General features: G+C 48.7%; 2 protein-coding genes and 1 long non-coding RNA gene across 8 annotated transcripts in view; 2 read left to right on the top strand and 1 right to left on the bottom strand.

Moving 5' to 3' along the window:
• LOC102451909 (dual specificity protein phosphatase 13B-like) overlaps positions 1 to 12915 on the top strand; it is a 41556-nt gene extending 28641 nt beyond the window's left edge. For all 5 annotated transcript variants that reach the window (XM_025186275.2, XM_075935767.1, XM_006126345.4 and 2 more), the window contains one exon: positions 12585 to 12915. In XM_025186275.2, the coding sequence (XP_025042060.2) occupies positions 12585 to 12805 (221 nt within the window). In that variant the 3' untranslated portion in view covers positions 12806 to 12915. The remainder of the gene's footprint in view (positions 1 to 12584) is intronic.
• Positions 1 to 21616, top strand: part of LOC102452319 (dual specificity phosphatase 29) — an 81390-nt gene that overhangs the window by 1162 nt on the left and 58612 nt on the right. The gene's annotated exons all lie outside the window — the stretch shown is intronic.
• On the bottom strand, positions 217 to 21574 carry LOC106732236 (uncharacterized). Of its 2 annotated transcripts, none has more exons than XR_012905762.1 (7): positions 21468 to 21574; positions 12525 to 12654; positions 10871 to 10999; positions 10665 to 10748; positions 3826 to 4021; positions 2223 to 2305; positions 217 to 1173 (listed from the first exon to the last, which is right to left on the bottom strand). It is a non-coding gene; the product is annotated as an uncharacterized LOC106732236 (long non-coding RNA). The 2 variants fall into 2 exon arrangements; XR_003089989.2 differs by lacking the exon at positions 21468 to 21574 and adding an exon at positions 12910 to 13040.

Below are 21616 nucleotides of genomic sequence, written 5' to 3'. Positions count from 1 at the left end.
GCCACTCTGCATTCTGAAAGGGACGGAGCAGCAGCAGCCGGTCCCATGGGTCTCTCTCGGCACAAGCCCCGCCCGCCTTTGCCACTTGGCACTTTTAAAGGGACAGAGCAGCAGCAGCTGCCGGTCCCGTGGGTCTCAGCACAAGCTCCCCCACCCCCCCACCCCCAGCTACCATGCTGCATTTTTAAAGGGACTGGCAAGGGGGGGCGGGGCTTGTGCCAAGAATGACCCATGGGACCGGCTGCCGCTGCTCCGTCCCTTCCAGAATGCAGAGGAGCAGCGGGGGGACCAGAAATTGAAAGAGCATCTTTGTGTGCCGGCTCCTCTCTGTCCCTTGAAGAGTGCGGACCGAGGGGGAGGGGTTGTGCTGGGACCCAGACGTGAGCGCTGTACCTGCCTTTCCCTACTGACTAGTCAAGTAGTTGATGGAAATTCCATCGACTACTTGACTAGCAAATTAATCACTACTTAGCATCCCTAGCTGCATGCAGTTTAGCATAGCTACCACTAGAGCACAATGCAGAAAGAAGGGCGTCTTTAAAAGGCATCTTTGCAGGTCTCAAAATTACAGCAACATCTCTGCCCATTCACAGTGAAAATTCAATGCTTACCAGCGCTTATAATTGCACCCTGCATCTATGGAGTGGTCTGCCATTGGGGTGTAGTATAAAGCAGGCGGGGGCATTAGACCAGCATGCCTTTAAAACAAAGACACACATGCAATGTAAACACACATTCTGCAGGTTACAGATCACAGCTTCTTTACATCTGCCCCCTGGAAAAAATAGAGCCCCATTTTAAAGATGTGGTACTGTGCATGGAAAGAAATATCACCATCCCATTATACACCAGAAAAAACAACCCGTAAACCTCTCATGAGGAAAAAGAGATAGCCACAGTTTACTTCAGTGCCAGGAAGCCGGTCATCTGGAATATTACATGGCACAGAGAAATTAAGGCCCCGCTTTTTCAAACAAATCAAGTTTTCAGTTGCACGCTCCCCATTCAAAGTAGTTAGCATGATGGTAAGGGAAAGGTGCGGCCACTTTATGTTCGCCCCACTGGGTTCCTTAGGGGAAAGCCGTTTGCATCTGCTGTCTACCAGCAGTCTCTGTTGATGGGCTCTCTCCATGGTCAGGAAGAGAATCTGGACCGTAAGGTGAATCTGGACAGCTAAGTGAAAGAATAACAGTTAGCAGGGGGATTTTCCATAGCGCCACAAACTTAAGTAATAACAGATTTTCACCAAGGGTAATTATGCATCCAGGGGCCTGTTCTGTTTCAACAATTGCAAGTTTTTACAGCAACATTGATCCGAAACAGTAATTACTAAGTCACAGAGGCGGAGCCGTGTTAGTCTGTAACTTTAAAAACGAGTAGTCCTGTGGCATCTTAGGGTATGTCTAGACTACATGCTTCTTTCGAAAAAGCTGCCTTCGAAAGAGAGCATCTAGAAAGGCACAGCTTTATTTCAATAAAGCAATCCACTTTTTCAAAAAAGAACACCCAGGCAATCTGGATGCTCTCTTTCAAAAAAGCCGTTTGCGTTCAAGAACGCCTTTTTTCAAAAGCGCTCTTTTGAAAAAAGGCATTCTTCCTCATAAAATGAGCTGTACCACTGTCAAAAAAAGTCGCCACATTTTTTCGATTTAATTTTGAAAGAACATGACGGCAGTCTAGATGCAGGTGAAGTTTTTTGGAAAAAACCCTGTCATCTAGACATAGCCTTAGACATTAGCAACAAGAGAGAGAGAGAGAGAGAGAGAGTATCATGAGTTTTCGTGGGCAGAACCCACTTCTTTAGATGAGCTGCAGTGAGGTGAGCTTTGCCCACGAAAGCTCATGATACTATATATATTTTTGTTAGCCTCTGAACTTCTGCGTTTTCACAATCTATGTCCAAATTTTGCCATTTGGGACTGCCCTAGAGCATAATAGCTATGAACCTTTGTCAGATACATCGTACCTCAGTAATTACGGTGGCACCTTTGGGATTATTTGGAAGATTAGATCTGGCCCCTTCTGAAGATTTATTTGAGCTTTGAAAAATTGAGGTTTACAGTGTTCAAAACCCACCACCAAAGGTCAGGGAGTTTGGTTCTGGTCTCATTTCTACCACAGTGTGCACTATTTACAGTTTTAGTCAGCTCTCTAAAGAAAGATGGAATCCAGGGTAAATTCTAGCATGAGAATGTATAAAGGAATAAAACACAAGAACTTACATGCTCCCTTCCCTCCTTGAAGAGGTTAGTACAACTTTGTCCACAAAGGAAATACAATGCCTTCATGGGCACATTCCAGAGTACTGAAAGGAGAACCGTAAAAAAATAGACTATATTGCTGTCCTATGGAACTACAGTGTGGGTATAAGGTCATCACAGCTGAACTAATCATAGCCAGAATAGATATTTAGTCCTTCTGTTACGGCTATAGATATTACTTTCCTCAACTCTCCAAGTCCAGATGCCAGCAGGAGTGCTGGGAATGGCAAGAAGGCCAAATTCAAAACCACACACAATCCAGCTGCTGCTGACAGTCACCATTTGAAGTTTTGGGTTTTTTTAAAGGGTGTCAGAGTTTAGTACATAATGAACAAGACATTCTGGAAACAGAGCTATTTTAGCTACAGCAACTCAGCAGCTAAATAGCCAGGGCCTGTGCAGGAAAGAAAGGAATGATGAGTGTGTTAGCCACATCTTTTAGGCCAGGACTACACTAAAGGGGAAGGTTGAATCAAGATGCATAACTCAAAATACACAACGTAGCTGAAGCTGATGTACCTTGCTTCGAGTTTCCCCACTGTCCCCAAAACAGGAGGCCGATGGGAGGAAATGGTCGTCAGCTTCCCTTACACCTGACAGGAACAAGACTACCAATCGTCGACAGGGGCACCCTCTGAGTTTGATTCAGCGGGTCTTTACTAGACCCGCTAAACCAAACTCTGGAAGATTGATCACAACAGTATCGATCTTCCCTGGAGTGAAGACATGGCCTTAGATGAGGGGGAAAATAGTTGCATTTTTTTAAAACTAGAGATGTAGGGCAACATAAATGTACCATCTAACATGAGAGCCATTTGTTTTCAAGTTAGGGTATACCATAGTACTTTTGATTGACTACTAAATAGTTTCTCAGACTAGTTAGTTCCACTGCAGCTTTTTAGAAGGCATTTTTATTAACTTGTACATCCAGGAGAATACCGAGTAACATTGAAGTATATATGATGTACACACATCCTGGAGATTTTTAAGCTGTGAATCACATACTCGATCTTTAGAATTGCACTTGAGGCCAGATTCTGTTACACCATTGTAAACCTAGAGTAATGTCACTGAAATCAGAGTTACTCCAGATTTATGCTGACATAACTGAACACCACTGGGGCAGGTTGTTTATTTTGACTTCCATGGGAGCTCTGTTGTATGCTTAAAGAGAAACTGTTGTCCTAGCTATTGGACTTCCTCGATCTCCTCTACACCAGTACTGGGGTATTAGTAAGTAAAGGAGCACTCATCACCCTCAAACAGGAGTGGCCCTAGATGAGCTGCCGGCAACTGGCACCCTAGGCAAAACGCACGATCGGCATGCAGTCGGCACCCCCGCCTCCAAAGCCCTCAACAGCTGTTTATCTTGGCTCCCTAGGCAACTGCCTTGTTTGCCTATATTGACGGGCCACCACTGCCCTCAAAATGCAGCCTCTTGACTATCAGCAAGCAGGTGTCCAGAGTCTGTTGCTGTAACCAAGCTATGGAAGCACTATTTAATGAGATGCCACCATTCCAGCTTCTTTGGATTGTGCCTTGCTCAAAAACTGCCACTCCGTACCTGCATGGCCCTATGGCACATCCTCAGTACAGTCTTTGGTTGCAATTGACAATGGAACCACCTCGGTAGCTTGAGAATCCCCGTCCACGGGTCAGCAAATGAGACAAGACATCTCCAAGCAAACTAACCGATGCAGCCGGAAACTTTTCCAGCTGATCTTCTACTGAACTTATTTGCTTCTGGTAGAAAGCAGCGCCTGGGGAGAGAATGACACTGTGAATATCTATTTCGCCCCTTTGCATTTTTTCAGACGATAACTGAATGCAAATGCAAATCTGCAGGTTTAGATAAAGTCTGCAGAAGGAGAAAAATAATCTGTGGACACAGATGAGAGAAATCCATGGAAAATTATTAGACTTACTACATGGGGAGAAAAAGGTTTGCAAATACACAATTTTCCTTTTATTGATCTGTGGACGTATTTTAAAACAGGCATGTGGAAACCATCAAGTAACTCATTGAAATTATGGGTACTCACAGAAAGCCATTCTGCCAACATCGTGCTGGTACAAATGCAAATGTGGGCCTCTCTTATGGGAAACAGAGCAGCTCATTGATTTAATAAGTATTTTCCTCCTTCAATCTGCCACAGGCTCACTGAACCTCCCCCTTTCCCCACCTGATCACTGTTCTTGGCCACATCTGTGGAGCATTTCCAAATCTTCAGTCAAAAGGTGCTATACAGCCTAAGGGCTTGTCTATGAAGTACAGCGAAGTGCCCCAGAGGGAGATAATGTCTAAAGAGCATCAATGTGTTGCTTTCTGACTGTCTTGCATAGACCCTGCTGGCGTGAACTAAAAGTTCCGTAAGGTGCATTAACGTAGAAATGACATCCTTCTGGTGAGCATTGCTGTACCATGTGGACAAGCCCTAAGTTGGAAGTCAGCCTTTGCTATTATTTGGCGGATAGCAAAGACATAGCTAATTGATTCTGCTCCTGGCTTTATGGTAGTGGATGATTAAAACAAGGGTAAGCAAGAAGATTCACAGATGAGTATAGTAGGCCAAATCTTCAGCTATTGTACATTGGTGTTACTGTGTTGACTTCAGTGGAGCAAAGTCTAGTCACACTGGCTGCAGAGCTGGCTCACAGTCTTAACCAAAATTAACTTAGTCCTATGAGGACGCAAAGGCTAGTTGGAGGCAATTTGCTCAATTAATGATGGGTTACAAAAAGGACAATCAGATCTTGTGCGCCGTAATGTCTCATTTGTTTAGCTACATTCAATTTCCCAATTTGAATTTGGCCAACCATGTTGAATTTGTGAACATTCTCCTCTGAGGTAAGCCCTGTCAAGTCAGTAGAGTGACATCTGAGACAATAGCCGTGACCCATTGTTAAAAAGGAAGTGTGATTGTTCTGTGCAGTTCCCAGCCAGACGACAGTCACTGACTGCTTCTGCTAAGGACAGCCAGTTTGCGAGAGATGTGCTGTACGATGCTGCAAACAAGATTTCATATGAGAAGCCAAGTGCCCCCGCTTCTCTCAGCTGATTCATCAAACAGAAGGAAGCCTTTGTTGAAAGAAGACTGCATGATAGCCTGATGTGTAATGACAGAAGTAACTGCTTGTACAGTGCATGTGAAAACACGAGGGCTGAACAAGGCTGGAGAACGTCAACAGAACTTGGAAGGTGGGTCTTCTGCCGATCAAAAAGTTCTGCCAAGAATCTGAATACAAACACACCTCCTTAAAACGAGAACAGAAGGGGGAAACTAGACATGCACCATGCAGCAAGTACCTTTCCCTCCCTGCATGGCATGTCTGGCTTTCTCCTGCCTCTGCTTTGGGAATAAGGATCTGGAGCAGGGTCAGGCCAGAGGGCTACAGGAGAAATATATTAACCCCAGATTAAATAGGTCTCTATTCCCAGGGTAGATAACAAGGGATGATCCAGAACCAGCAGGAATGTGCTAGAATCAGTCCGAGCAAATCAGGCCAATTAAAAACACCTGGAACCAATTAGGAGGCTTCCAGACTCAAGGGAGCCAGGTTAATGAGCACACCTGGGGGCCAGTTAAGAACCGGTTGAGACTGGTTTAAAAAGGCTTCCCTTCTGTTAGCTCAGTGTATGAGGAAGGAGCTGATGAGAGAAAGCGTGGTGGAGAATCTGGGAGAAGAAAGTGCAAGCGGGTATCAGGAAGAAGAATCTCCAATGGGGAAGGTGCCAAGGAAGAGGCCCAGGGATCTGTAGCTATCATGGAGCTGCTATCAGAAACATTAGAGAGAGCTGCCATTACAGGGTCCCAGGCCTGGAACCCGTAGTAGACAACAGGTCTGCCCCCAACCCCAGCAACTCCCCATTTCAGGACTAGAAAGAGGCTGGTTTTGGTACAAGGGGTTGTCCTACCCTGGGAGGGGCCGCAGAGATGACGAAGTTTGGTTTCCCCTTTTTTCTCCATGCTGGCCAATGATGGGAGTAGCTCCACAAACATCAAGCCAGTGTCTAAACGGAGGGCTGCTGGGCGCCTCTGAAGCAAGTACCGTGTTTTAGCACATATAACCTGCAGGTTATACAAAGTTTTACAAACCCCGCAACCCCCTCCCCGTGGGCTATACATGTCCGCGGGGTATTTTTACTTGCCTGGGCGCGAGTGCATCTCCCCTCCCGCAGGCCAGCCAGCTTGCCTGCACTCTCTGTTCCCCTCTCCCGGAGGAGGGTGAGTTGCGCCTGGCTGTAGCTGTGTGGAGCCTGGACGTGAGCGCGGCTTCTCTCCTGCAGGCCGGCCAGCAATTACCAGGTACCTTAAAGTAGCGTATATAACCCGCGGGCTATACACGTGCGCAGGCTCTTTCTTTTCTTTTTTTTTTTAAACACATTTAGGAAAAAACCGTGGGTTATGCACAGCTGTGGGTTATATATGCTAATTTACGGTAATCCACCTGAAAGCGCAGGACCCCCCAAGGTTCAGGAGGAGCTTTGTCACACAAAATATCCACAGCTCCCCTGCTAGAGGCCTAGATAATATTCTGCCATCAAGAGTGCTCAAGTGGTCCATCCAGAACATAACGACTGCAGGTTCTATTCAGTAAAACAAGTGCAAACCACCACGGGGAGTTCACATTGCGCTTACCCCCTTTATATCAGGTGCTACTAGACAAGGATCAGAGCCTGTAAGAAGAGTGCAGGAACCAACATAAGCTTTTTGCTTCCTTGCTCAAGTTTAACATTCTTTTGTGTGCTGCAAAATAATCACCTCGTAAATTAAAATCCTCCGTCGCTCTAATGAAATCATTTCACGTGAAGGATTTATCTGCATCCAACAGCCATTTTATTGTCAGGGCACAGGATTCATCCTAATCTCTGTGCAACAAAGGATAACAACCTGGAAGAAAGACTGAAACTATAAAGGGGTAAAGTACCTTAATCTACATGCCATGGTGATGCATGCTTTAGAAAGCTAGGCAGATTAGATCAAAAGCCACCATAAGACAGTCTAGTGTCTTGGCGGGAGACCTTCAGAAACTAATAGCTAATATGAAAAGGAGACTTTTAAAGTACAGATATAGTCAGGGAAGTCAGTATGAAAAAGCAGCACCTTCTTACTGCCTCCATTCTCTTTGAATCTGACTTGCCTGCTCAATTGCTGATAAAAAAAAAATCTACTGGTCTGCTGCTCCGCCTAACCCCGCGGAGGAGAAGTGGTATGACAGAAGGAGCTTTGGCTGTATCCTACTTCCCTAAAGAAAAAAGGTCAAGGAAGGTCCAGTGACGGACTTTTTGGTGGTGCATCAGAAAGAAAAGCCACAGATCCCGGACTGAACATGGGGACTGGAAAGCTCACACCCTGGACTTTTATTATTAGTAATTACAGAGCTTAAAAAACACTTACACAGTGTTTCTGAGCTACACAAAAGGAAATGTCCCTGACCAGGAACATCAGTTCTTTCAAAATTTCCCAGCATTTGAGGTCTGTAAGAAATCCTGCAGTCTTCTCAGTGCCTTTAACGTGATGTTTGACCTTCTTAGGTTTGGGTTTTGAAGGAACCAATGGAAATTAGGCAGCTGAGTCCTGGTGAATTTTAACAGGAGTTGTGCACTCAACTCCTTTGGGGTACGTCTAGACTACAGGCTTTTGTCAACAGAAGTTTTGTCAACAGACACTGTCGACAAAGATTCTGTCAACAAACAGCGTCTAGACTACATCCAGTTCTGTCAACAAAACAAGCCGCTTTGTTGACATGACAGTGTAGACGCAAAAGACAGTGTAGATGCAATAACGCCTTCTGTTGACAGAACTCCATCAACAAAAGGCGTTATTCATCATAGAATGAGGTTTACCGCCGTCGACAAAACTGCTAAGTTCTGTTGACGTTATGTCGACCGAACTCAGCGGCAGTGTAGATGCAGGTATAGTTTTGCCAACAAAAGTCTACTTTTGTTGACAAAACTCTGTAGTCTAGACACACCGTTAGGCTCCTTTAAAAATCCCATTCCAAACTTCTCCAAGTCTCAACTGCCTTCTCTGTCAACCAAGGAGAGCAATGCAAAACCTACCTGGGGTAGCGTGAGGATGAATGTTTGCATAGGCCTTTGAAAATGAAGCCCTCTGAAGTGCCAAGAATTCTCTTTTAAAAGCCACACCCCTTTACTCCCATCATCTATAGCCCTACTTCGCAAATACTCTCATGGACTTCAATGGAACTACTTCCAGGTCCTCTCAGAGGTCCAGAAAGACCCGGGCTGCTTCTGGCTTTTGAGGCCCCTAGCCATTGTAAAAAGTAAAATATGACACCGATCCAGTGTCAGCCACTAGTAGTGGTTTGTTTATATAATCAGCTGATCTGAGAGGACACATTCATCACAGTTCAGTCTTGTGTCATCGGAATGGATACATTTTTGTTAACATTTATGAACGCTTTAACATGACATTTATACCAGTTAACAAAAATAGTAGGTCTTTTACCAAATCACATCTCTTATTTGCTTAAATTTGCAGCCCTAAACTGAGAGTATGTGTCACATTTTGGTCCAATAGGATGTCCCTCCCAATGCCCGATTGGCCCTTACTACTCCTGGTGTAAAATAGAATTTAGCATGAAACAGTATATTACGATTTGGCTCGCAATAATTTCCTACATCTCTATATGAAAAGGAAAAAAAGACAAACTGCACCTGATGTCTTTAATTGCAAGATCAATATGAGTTTTTTAAAAGTTTTAAAGCCTTGTCCCTATCTGCTCTCAACAGAGCAGAGTTTGCGCTACTTCCTTGTAGTCTATATTTGTCCTTTTCTTTCTATTGAAGGCATGTCTATATATAGGAGCAGGCTCAGGTTTCTTGTGCCCGGCCAGCGAAAGGCGGCTGTGTCATTGTGGAATTAAACCTTCTCTGACCCTGTGCTGACAAGAAGAGATTTTAAGCCACATGCTCGCTCAGTCTCGGGGCATGTGATTCTGTGGTTGTCATTAGTAAAAATTGGAAGCGCTGCTATAAACTCCTTAAATATAAGCTGTGTCACAAAAGCAATGGAAGATGAGAGGAAAGCCAGTACACAAAGTACAGGGAATTAACAGCCAGGGAGACGGACACAGCAAACAGGGTGTTTTTGGCTGGACACACTGGCATCATCCAAACAGGGATCTCTTTGGCTTGCTCTAAACTAGAAAATTAAATTGGCTTAATTAGGTCACACGGGCATGTGACAAGCAAATGTGGTAATTAAGCCAGCCTAGCTGTCCGTGTAGACAGCACTAGGTTGACCTCGCTGCTTCCTCTAGGGGAGGTGGATTGCTTAGGCCCATCAGCACAGATCTATACTGAAGCACTGCACTGGCACAGCTGTAGCATGGCCGGCTCGAGCCATTCCTGCGCCCCGGGCAGCAGGCACACAACGCATGCGCAGCCCCGCCCCCCAGCATGTTGCGCACCTTACAGCTGCAATCGGGCACGCGGCTGCCCAGCTAGGCCCCCCTTAATCTAGCCCTGGGCATGAACAAACCAAGAGCATAAACCCTGACAAACTCGAAGCTCCACACTGGCCCCATCATCCAATATTCCTGCATGTTTAGGGTTGCCAGGTGTCCGATTTTCACTCAGACTGTCCATTATTCAGGTAAAAAAAAAAACAGAAAATACCGGACATGTGAAATATCCGATATTTCCTGTTTCCCTTGGACAGAAGCCCGGCGAGGACAATTTTCCCCTGCTGCGTCTGGGGGACTGAGGAGTATGGGGCCATTTAAAGGCGCAGCGCCCTTTTTTTTTTTTTGGCTCAATAACTTTTGTCTCCCCCACCCTTTTTTCCCCCCCCTCAACAGAACTTTTTCCCTGTGTTGTTTTTTTTGGGGGGGGGGTTCCATATTTTTTGTTAAACCATCTGGCAACCCTATGCATGTTAGAGGCTTATAGTAACCAAAATGGTTGTATTCTGCCTCTTAAACTTACTCTTTACTTTTTTTTTTTTTTTTAAACGCCACAAAAATGTATCTTGATTCAAAAATTGTCCCTGTGACATTTTCAAACCAAAGCATTTCAGAAGTTTTTCCAAGGGCTGGGGGGAGAGAAAATCCCAAACCAATTTTCAACCCTCTCTAGTAACAATGGGATGCCGAGCTGCTGGGTCCATGGTGGTAACTGCTAATTGATGCGCCCTCTCGTTTGCATGGTGGAGAAGAGAGGTCAGCATTTTGCTGGGCTAGACCCTTGTTAGCCATTACAGCTGGATAGGATATTTCCCACTGAATGCCTTTTGTCAACACTATGCTGGTGTGTCAAAGCCAAAACTCTTCCCAGAGATGTATTCACTTCAACAAAAGTGTTCAACAGGAAGAGTTCTGAGGTCTAGGGTGGACTCTCCGGTCATTTCCAGAAAGAGAGGGAATCACACTTCTGACCTTTTTGATCCCAAAATGGCTGTTTTGACGCAATTCCTTGTCATGAAAGCATCCGGGACGCTTTGGTTTTGTTCCAGCAGTGAACTGAAAACAACGGATGAGAGTTGCCATGAAATAGGCCGGTCATTCCCTGGCAGTTCCCCCAGCAATCCCAGCAGAGAAATCAAGGACACCACAGCCGTGGAAAGTCAACAACCCCACCATACCCCAAGAGGCTCTCTCCTTGCCAGGGTTGGAGGGAGGCTGCTCTACTGCTCTTCCCACAGTTTGCACAGCTATTATTGAAATCAGTGGCATGTTCAAGATAATCACATCTCCGCTGGTTCAATCACCTTCTAGGAAAGACAGAAAAAAACTTCGCCTCATTGGCTTCGCAGCAGTTACTAAACCTTTGTTGTAAAAAGAACAGGTGAAGAGCAGCGTAGTTAAAGGAGGTTACAGAGCTTGCTCAAATGTTAGGCTACTTTTCTCATAAAAACGCCAATTAGGACTTAATTTTTACTCTCAGCCCCCCCGCCCCACAGTGTCAGCACTTCCGAAAAAATCTCCCCCTCAGCATTGTAGGTAGCTACGTAGTGCAAGTGGAAGAACGGAGAATTTTGCAAACGTCTGTTCCTTGTTTGTTGAGAAACGTTGCAATTCAGAGTTTTCCAGCCAGCTCTGCTACCTAAGGCTGCCTCTTTCTATTCCCGCTTTCGTGGAAAGGCTTTCTGGCTCACACGTCTGCCAGGACAAGGTAGGCCAAGTGCTTTGCAAACGGATAAGCATTGTTCCCATTGCTACGGATGAGGGAACCGAAATGGAGGGATGAAGGGTTGGATGAAATATAGCTGCCCTTTCACAGAGGCAAGGCATGGACCAAATAGTAACTCGGTCATCCTTCAATCCCTACTTCCTCCTTGTTTCGGGTAGAAGTAAACTGTTCCAGCCGTTCTTCTGACATGCGTCACCTCCCCCCTCCAGGCTAACTTAGCCCCACTGGCTGGCTCAGGACGGAAGGATCCGACACCACCCTGCACCCACTTGCCCAGGAGGGCGGGTAAGGTCTGGTAACGGGGACAGGCACAGTCCCCTGTTCTGCTGCCTACATGCGCACGTGTGTGACGAATGACTTGACCAACGAGCCAGCGGCACACAACAGAACCTTAGAGGGCACGTCTACATGGCCTCCGACACTTGTGCTAGCCAGGCTGGTGCTAGCCTGCTAAATACAACTGTGTAGAGGTCGCAGCTCAGGCTGGAATTCGGGCTTTGAGATCTTAGTGGGAGCAGGAGTCACAACCCGAGTCACAAGGTCAAAGCATCATCTACACCAGGGGTGGGCAATAATTTTCGCAAGGGGGCCGCTCAATGAATTTTGGAACGTGGTCATGGGCCAGCTACACCCCCTGAAAGGAACGGGACTTGGGGCAGAAGGGTCGTGGCTAGAGACTCCCTCCAGAGTTGTCTGGGGCTGGAGGCTTTGAATTAAAAACACAGCAAAGAACTCACAGCTCCGCGGTGCCTGGCCGGCGCTCGGGTTGCTGTGGCTATTTAAAGGGCTTGCAGCTCTGGCCCCTTCCAGCTAGCACTGCAGCTGGGAGTCATGAGCCATTCAAATAGGGGCCTGCTGCCTGAGCCACTGGAAATTCAGTGGCACAGGCAGCAAGATATAAATAGAAGGTGGCCAGATGCAATCTGAGGGCCGGATATGGCCCCCGGGCTGGATCTTGCCAGCCCGGATCTACACCATGTTTTGAGTGCACTAGAATGGACTAAGTCTATGGCAGCAAGGCTTTTTCCCAGATGCAGTGTAGACATACCCGCCAGATTGTCTACCCCCAACCACCATACCACGCTCCCTCAAAGAAATACCCTCACCTGAAAGTCTAGGTGCTCCTGTACGGTGTAAAATAGTGATGTGCTCTCTCTTATTTTCAGGCAGAGTATTAGTGCACTGTGCGATGGGGATCAGCCGATCAGCAACGCTTGTGCTTGCTTTCTTAATGATCTGTGAAAACAAGACGCTTGTGGATGCAATTCAGACTGTGCGTAAACACCGCGGGGTCTGTCCCAACTCCGGTTTCCTGAAGCAGCTTCAGGAGCTAGACATGCGGTTAACGAGGGAGAGAGGAAGAGGAGCCGATTCCTTCAGACTTTAAATAGGGGGGGGGATGTCTTCTGATTACAGACCAACTACTACAGGTGGCCTCCAGGAAGATTGTACCTCTGCAAGATAGATAAATCCAGATGGCATTGAAATTACCTGGAGAGATACGTATGGAGTGAGCAGGGACAAGCTTCTGGTTCATTGAAAACAAGCATGAGGGACCTGACAATTCAAAAGAAGTCAGAAATAAAAGTAACAAAAATGGTTTTCAAAATAGCAGGGTCTGCAGCCGGGAACGGATGTTCCACTTGCACATGGTATAACAGGTAGGGAAATGTTGGGTCTCCATTCAAAAGCGAAAGGGCACAGTCAGCTTGGAGTAGGAGCCTTTTATGGACATGCAAACAAGAGAAAGAGAAAAGAAAATCGAGCTCACGAAAGAGGGATGCGTTTTCCTTAGTGGAGTTTGAAATTTCACCTCCAGCAGAAATACAAGCCAGACCCTCAGCTGGCGCACACATCAATGTCTCCCACTGGAGTTATGCCAATTCACACCAGCTGACGTGCTCCTCCCTACATTGGACTCCCCCCCACACACACACTGGACTCCCCCCCCCCCACACACACAAGCCTTAGAACATGTTAGAACCCCGACAAACCCTTGTAGGCAAGTTGGGGTCCCCTCAACTCACTCCCCACCCCTCACAACTCCCGAGGAGCCAATGGGTGAAGTTCCGGTTGCACGCTGGAAGCTGATGCACACCTGAGAAATCGTTAACTCAACAAAGAGCCCACCCCCATGTTCTGAGCGCTGCTGGTTTATACACAATCGCTTTCCTTTCCATTGGCTTTTAAGCCCAGCAGCTTGAAACACTTTGCAAATAACGGAGTGGGAGAGCAATGATAGCCCCATTTTACATCTGGGGAAACTGAGGCCCAAAGACGGTAAGCACACTGCCCTACTGCAAATCAGTAGCAATGCCAGGAAAGGAATCTAGAGCTCCTGGTACCTAGTGCCATGTTCTAGTCCCATTCCCTATCTTTCCCTTTGATAAAGGAACGCTAACCTCAAGTATTGATGTCAGAGCAAAAACAAGCAATGCACCTATCAAATCCACAGCAGCAGCTCTGTGTTCGCAGTTCCCTTTTACGGCCAACTGGCCACATTCAATCTCATGAACAACTGGAAGGAGATATTTACTTGGATGCAATTACAGCCCCATGCAGCCCATTGGCAAATGCAAATAATATAGAATTTCCACTCGACGGCAGATTAATTTGGTGTGATGTTTTCCCTGGAGACTTCTTAAAGGCGGGCAGGAGTGAAAGTGCCGTGCGGCTTGTATTTCTAGCACTGCGGGTTCTGAGCAGGAATCGAAGGCTGCGTACACTCACATGGAACGGCTGGGGTTTTAACTGCCACGCAGGAACGGTTTTACCAAGCGCTGCACGATTCCTGTGTGCGTCTCCTCAAGCCACATGAACACGAGACATCCCTGCAGAGCAGGTGGCTAAACTCAGTTGATGGTCTCCTCTTCGTAAGCACCGATAGGCCCCGATGCTAAAAGTGCGTCTCCTCAAAGGAATCAGGGGATAGCAGAGTGGATTTTATCTCCACTGTTCGGATAAGACAGCTGAAAGTGGACCTAGCCACTGGGGAATGGGTAGGGGAGACGACAGCCACACCAGGCTCCTGGAAAAGGTGGGGGAAGAGGCTGGCTCTGTACTTCCAGAAGGGCGGGGCCTCGTGCAGAAGGGGCGGGGCCGGGGCAGCCTGCCCTCAGCACTGCATGACATGTACCACACCAGCCCCTCCTCCCCAGCCCTTAGAGCCGCCCAAAATGTGCCACACTGCACTCTCCTTTTGCCCCTCCCTCCCCCATCGGCAGGCCTGGGAATGAGCATTTGTGATTGGATAAGGTGGTGGGCGAGGAGGTCGAAATTAATGAGGTGGGCGGAGAGGGAACTCACTGTTGTGTTACAGCCTCTCATGGCAACGCCCGACGGGTGCGTTTAGGGAGGTTCTATTGCCTGTATTGCACAGGAGCCCCGGCTAGAGGATCCCAGTGGTCCCTTCTGGCCTTGAAATCTAGGACTGCCCTCTCCTGGGCAGTCTCAGCAGAGAGGCCAAGCACTTCAATGAGCATGGACATTACCGACCCTCTCCCTCTTAGACGCGGTCCCCTTCCATGGCAGGAGCAGGGCATATTGATGGGGCAGCATAAGGAAGCTTGTGTCATCACTACCAGGCCTGGGCCTATTTTGGGACTAGACGCCTGCACTCTCTACAGCCAGACACGGCTCCTGAGCACCCAGCTCAGTAGGCAGCACACTGGGCAAGCCTAGCAGAGTGCAGTGAGGTCAGAAATGTGCACATCCAGAGGCTTCTGCACTTAGCCAGTCCGGAGCGGTCTCAGTTCCCATGGGTAAGGTAGGCAAGGGAAGGCCTTGCCTTCCCAAAACCGCCTACACTGCCTGGCTGCTGGAGAGAGCAGGGGCCGTGATGCAGCAGCCCCTGCTGCCACGGGAAGGATCAGGCTTGAGGGCTGAGTTGAGGGGGGCTTGAGCCTAAACAGCCAACGATCAAATGCGTTGAGACAGACCTAGCATTATAACAGAGAGGCTTGGACTGTGACCCAGTCAAAGCTGTGATGAGGAAATATGACCAGATTCCATCGGGGACTCACAGTCTTGGCCCCCGGCAGCTCTCCACCCGCTCACGTTCACCGGCGCGCAGCAATGCAACGCAGGGCGTAACCCTCCCAACAGGATTCCCATGACAATCCCAAGTCTCTGCCGGCCCTGCAGCACTGATTGAACAAGGGATAAGGACAATAATGTTACTTCTTCCCGGCAGTGCTGTGGAGCCAAGCCCACGTGTGCAAAGCCACAAGAAATCCTGCCACGGTCACCAGGTGTCACAGTCCCACCGTGTCTTCTCGATTCTCCCTCTCGGCAAGCAAGTTTTTCGTCCCTTGGGCAGGCGTGCGGTGCTGTTAGCAATTCCAGCTCTGCAAGGAGGTTCGGCATAAAGGCAGCGTCGGAGGAAAAGGGAGCCGAGTGAGCAGCAGGAGACAGAGTCTGGGGCACTGCTGAGAGTCAGTTCCTGAAGCAGTCAAGAAGAGGGGTTGCCCGCGTGCCGTTTGGCCCTCTCAAGTCGGGAGCGGTACACGCGTTTAAATAAAGCACGTTACACGCAGACCCCGCATCGCTCATTTCTCCTCTGTAGGCCTGCAAGTCCTCAGACATCTCCACCCACTTGAGATGTAATACGAGGGGTGGCAGCAGCAGAAAGTCTGACCATTAGGTAACACTCAGTGCGTACACACAGGGCCAATCTATCCTTCTCTTGGGAGAAGAACCCAGAGGAGTAAAAGGGGCCAGAGGGCAGGTGTTGAAAGAGAACCAACAGAGGAGACAGCTAAGGAAACCTTTCCCCTCCCATAGTGGTCCGGCTCCCCGCTACTCCCCTTGCATCACCCCATTTTCTCATAACTTCCAGGTGCTGGTAGGCAGCTCGCCCTCCTCTCCCTCCCTTTGAGCTTGGATGCGTCACTTCACCATTCCCCCTTACCCTCCCCTCCTGCAGATATTTGTATGGCTAGAATAGGTGCTTGCCTGCCTACTGAACACATGCAGTAGCTAGATGAACATCTACTGAAACAAAGGTCACAGCTCAGGGTGCATCTTGGGGTTAATATTTTGTGATGGGTAAGTCATCAGAACCCTTGACCCACATGCATTACGCACACTGGTGGCGTCTTCCCATTGAGCTCAGGTACCATGTAGGAATCTCTTAAACTGCACTTTAAGAGGCAGGGTAAAAAGCAAGGAGCCATTGGGGGGTGGATCCGTATTGAGTCTCACTCGGTGGCTTCCAGGTCCCGAGGGCAAAGCTTGCCCCTTGAGACGGCTTTTGAAGCCACCAGCTCTGCATAACCAGCGTGGGACTGTGAGAGACTCAGCTGCTCTTTCTGCCTCTGCAATTCTCACCCGTAACAAGGAGTCTGAGGCCGGACTTTAGCTGGCAATGTTGCTGATCATGCACTGGGGGGGAATAGAATTCCACTCGCTCTGCCATTTTATGGCCATTTTAACTAGACCTGGCACTCTGCTCTGCAGTGCCAGACCTAGTAAAACCTGTCTGCAAAAATACTAATTATTACTTGTGAGAAACACAGGCACAGATACTTCAGCTGGGAGCATTTTGCTGTCCATACTGGCAAGTGCAGAGCAAGTCATAACAGATACACACATGTTCCCTCAGAAGAATTCTCTCTTCCCACCACATCTTATCTGGCACAGTGTGAGCGCTGAAGATGCCGTCATCAACATCCATTCATCTTCAGGGCTTACATGACTCCACCACCATTATTGCAGTACATGAGCTTTGCAATCTCTAAAGTGTTTATCCTCAAAATCCCTGTACGAAAGGGAAGCACTTTAATTCCCATTGTACACATGGGCTCTGTGGCCCACAGAAACTAAGGCTACATCAATACTGGGAAGGTTTGGTGATGAAAGTGCTGTCGACATGCAAAAAAATTTGCCAAAAGTGGCGTCTCTAAGGTGCTTCAGGACTATTCGTTGTTTTTCAAGTTTGGTCAAACCACTTTTTCTACCTCCCATTGTCGACATTTCATAGCACCCACCCTGTTGACAGAGCAAAGCAGTGTGGGTAAGCATCCCACAGTGCTGTGTGGTGGGAAGACAGAGCTGATCCCTGCACTTCTTGGAATTTCCTCGTAGCTCTAGGAGCTCTCCGTGCTGAGGAGTATCAAAGCAGCATAGCTGCCTCTCCAGCCCTCCCCCTGCAGCATCTGTCTGCCTGTCGCTGTTTCTAATGCAGTGCAGAACAGATTTGTTCACTCAGCTCTCAGATACTTCCTGGAGCTCTGAAGGTGGGGGTTGGAGGGGTGGGCACGCATGCCTGCAGGGCAACAGAGATCACAAAACACTGAGCAGAGCCATCAGGACCGGCATTGTGGGATACTGGGGGAAGCCAGTTCTCTCAGCCAAACAAACAGCAGTGTCCACACTGGCTCTTGGTCGACAATAAAGAGAGGAGAAAAGACAAAAAAGTCTCTTGCAGGGGTGGAAGCTTTTTGTCACCAAAATTAGGTGTTTTTTCCAACAAAAGTTGCATTGCTGTGCGTACGATCTCACTGTTTTGTCAACACAAGACAGTTTTTGGCAACAAAACATGCCAGTGTAGATAAGGCTTAAGTAACTTGCTCAAGGTCACACAGGACATCTGGAGTAGAAAGTTTTCCCCGATCCTACCACAGCTCCGCACTTACTGGTCTTCCGCTTACGAAGATGGATTAGCAGTCACTCTTGCTCTCCCTCCCAGACATGTGTCAATGGTAGCAAGTATAGAGAACACTGCAGCAGGCTGCTCTGTGCTGAATTATTCCTCCTTTGTTTTTGCACTTGGGGGGTTGTGTGCAAAAGAAAAGAGAGACTATAAACCTGCCCTCTGAAGAACTCAGGGAGGAGAGGCTAGTGCCTCCTAATAAGAAACATGAAAGGAGCAAGGATGGTGGTTTTGCTCCAGGGATGTTTTTCCAAACAGCAGTTGGTGGCAATGCACAGATGTAGGCCATCTGTGGAGATGGACATGGGAGGGAGGCGCCCATGTATACTGGCCTCTTCATACCCTGGGGCATTAGTTCATACCATCTTTCTAGAACTACAGATGCAAAATATGCAGACATAGCCCCATGGCTACCATGATAAATATGCCCCTGCCCTACAGGTCAAGATCCATGGGTCCTATACATGTCTATCGCAGCATGGGATGGAGCTCATCCAGCACATCCAATGATGAGAAACCAAGCGATTCACTCCTCATGTCCAGGACTCTGGAAATCCACTCTGTGCTCAGGCCTGTCAAGGGGTTGGTCTGTTGGCCTCTTCGCCCTTGCTGGAGGCTCTCCCTTGCTGGCTCTCCAGCAGTCTGCTGACTGGAGTTCCTTTCTCCTGCCTGCTCACTCCCCTTTGGCAGCCCTGCCAGCCGGCTTCCCAGCCCTTTGATCCTCCCAGCTGCTGTTAGCCGGCCAGTCAGCAGTGGCTGGCAGGGCCCAGATTAACCCTTTGGTTTCTGAGCGAGCGGGCGAGAACATACACCCCATGACCTTTGAAACGCCTCCTCCCGCTGGAGCAGGTTCTGCAGGGGCGGTGGGGTGGGATCCCAGTGGTCCAGGCCTGCTCCCCAACCCCTACATCCCATCAGAGGCATCCTAAAAGGTGCAGCTCCTGCAGAGCCTTGGGCACCTGGTAACAGGATCACATGAGAGTAGAAGTGGCACGTCACCATGGCCGTGACGTCCTCCTGTCAAGAGAATATGGGTGGGTCAGACTTAGATGACCCCAGGAATCAGGGAGGAGTAATAGCAACTGGCACCTTAGGGTGGACTCAGCTTTCTTTCAAGTGGCCTCCAGTGCCAGACACCCCCCAACTCTTGTAGAGGAAGCTCCTGCCTCCATTCCCTCCATCTCCATCGGACAGTTGCTCCATAGCAGCTTCTGATTGTCTGATTGCTCTGTCTGGTGTTGGTGGCCATGTTCTTCCATTTCCATTGGGTTGCATCTCTTGCCCCACAGAATAGCAGGGCTCCCCTATGGTGGGTGGAGACTCCTTAGTGCTTGGAAAGAAGGGTTGATCCTAAATGGAGCAGAGGGAGAAGGGGGAGGGGAGAGAGACAGAGAGAGAGAGAGAGAGAGACAGACACACGCACACTCATCCTCTAGCTAGGGGCCAATCTCAGAGGATGTGGGGAGTTCCAGCAGGGCTCCCATTACCCAATGAAGGAACAGTCTCAGAAGTTGGTGAGTCATTTCTTCAGCGGTCCCATTGCCTGGCTTCTGTCAGCATCACTTTTCTATTGGGTCCCATTTCCCAGCTGGGTTTCCTTACCTCTGTAAACTGGTGTAGCCGATAATGCCCTCCCTGGTCAGCCAGCCAATGTCCTTGGCTGGGTCACTGATGGACAATCACAGCTAAGCCACCACGTTCCCTAGTTTGGGGAACTGTGCTGAGTTCTAATGGAAGGGAGGGGAGGAAGCTCCATCAGCTTCTCCTACCAGCTCCCAATCTCCCCTGGGCCAGGAGTCTCTCTCCCCCAAGTCCCTCTGTGGGAGACACGGGGGAAAGGAGCTAGAGCTAGACCCTCAGCTCCTTCTGCCCTCAAGGGACTCTGGAGCAAATGGTGGGCAGGGCCCTCCATGAGGACTTGTACCCCCAGATGCTCCAGGAGGACAAGAAGGGACCCAAGACCAGGAATTAACTTGGCTGGAGCAGGGGTTGGAACATGGTCCTTTTAAAGTCCCAGGGTCTCCACTGAACCAGGAAAAGAGGAACTTAACCCAAGTCTGTCTCCCTCCCTGCTCTGACTCTGCCTTCCCAAAGGTAACACTCCCAACCCACAGCCCCTGCAGCTGCAGGTCCTACAGCCTATCCAAGCCAGCCTGCTTCTGTCTGGAGTCAGGAAGCCGGGGTGAGAGGTCACTTACATCTAATTCAGGGAGGGGGATGGTGAATCAGAAGAGTGCTCTGTGACTCCTTATAGCCTTGGCTCTCCCCTGGGGCACTCTGGACCTGATGCAGAAGTTGACATGGTGTGGGGGGAAGGAGGTAGGTCAGGATCAATAGACTAGTGTACAAATGAGACCACTCCCATCCCGGGGCCAAGACACTGGACTCAGGGTGGAATGTCCGTGGCGCTTGAGAAGGGGCATGGTCACAAAGCATCTTTGTGTCTCTAGACTGAGACAGCGTCCAGTGTCTGAGCTGGTCCCATCCTCTCTGAACTCCTGATTCATGAACAGATGATCAGGACGGAGACCAGACCCTTGCATCTCTGTCCGGCCTGCCAGATGTCAGGGTAACTTTGTGAGGTCATCATCTCCCCACCAATAGGCTGTGGTCCTGCAACAGGCCTTTGTGATGTCACTGCCAAACCCACCCCTCAGCTGAAAGGCTAACGTCCGGCCTCCAGCGAGCCCCGTTGGGCGCGTTGACCAATCAGAGTCCAGTGCTCTCAAACGAGCTACAGACCAACAATTCAGCGAGTATTTGAGAAGAACTGGCACATTAGAGACAATCAGGAACTGCCCTGAGACAATAGTTGGAGAGAAGCAGCACAAACAAATACATAATTGCTCATGACTTATTTGTGTGGCCTTAAAATACATCAAAAAGGACCCGAGTCTCTCGCCAATAGCCACCTGCTCGGCCAATCAGCATCAAGAGCTGGGAACCGGTGGGGTCTCAGCAAGAGTCCAAAAGGATGGCCCAGGTCACCACCAGAGGGGATCAGTCTTCCAGCCCCACCTCTTTGTGAGAGTCTCCCACAGTGACAACTTTCCCGCCACCCCCTCCAACACATACACACCTATCTCTCTTTGATGGAGGCAGGAAGGAATAGAAAAGGGGAAAAAGAAGCTAGAGAAGGAGAGAGAATGGGGAGGGATGGAGGAAAAGGGAAACCGTAAAGGACAAACCCCTCAGTATCCCCAGTGATTCTACGCGACAAAGTCATTGGTAGGAAATCAAATCACTAGAAGCTAGTGATTTTTATGCCTAGAATTCAGCTGCTACCAAATGGATCAGACTGAATTGGCCTCTCTGAGGCTCTCACCTTCTAAACAGGGACAACAAAATCAGTGGTGGGGAAGGAGAAAACTCCGAGGAGGCTCCTCCTCACGCTCACCTACATGAACCCTAGTTCTCTGTCCGTCCCCAAGGACAGACCTGGAGATGGAGCCTTGTAGCTGCAAAGCCACGCGAGTCTCTGAGGCTGCCCCTGCCTTGCCCAGCTGTGTCAGGGTTGCTTTATGAGGTCACCACCTCCCCACGACT

This window comes from Pelodiscus sinensis, chromosome 8, assembly GCF_049634645.1.
Source record: "Pelodiscus sinensis isolate JC-2024 chromosome 8, ASM4963464v1, whole genome shotgun sequence".
NCBI classification, from domain to species: domain Eukaryota; kingdom Metazoa; phylum Chordata; order Testudines; family Trionychidae; genus Pelodiscus; species Pelodiscus sinensis.
Note: the sequence above shows the minus strand (reverse complement) of the source record. Positions and strands in the feature narration are given on the sequence as shown.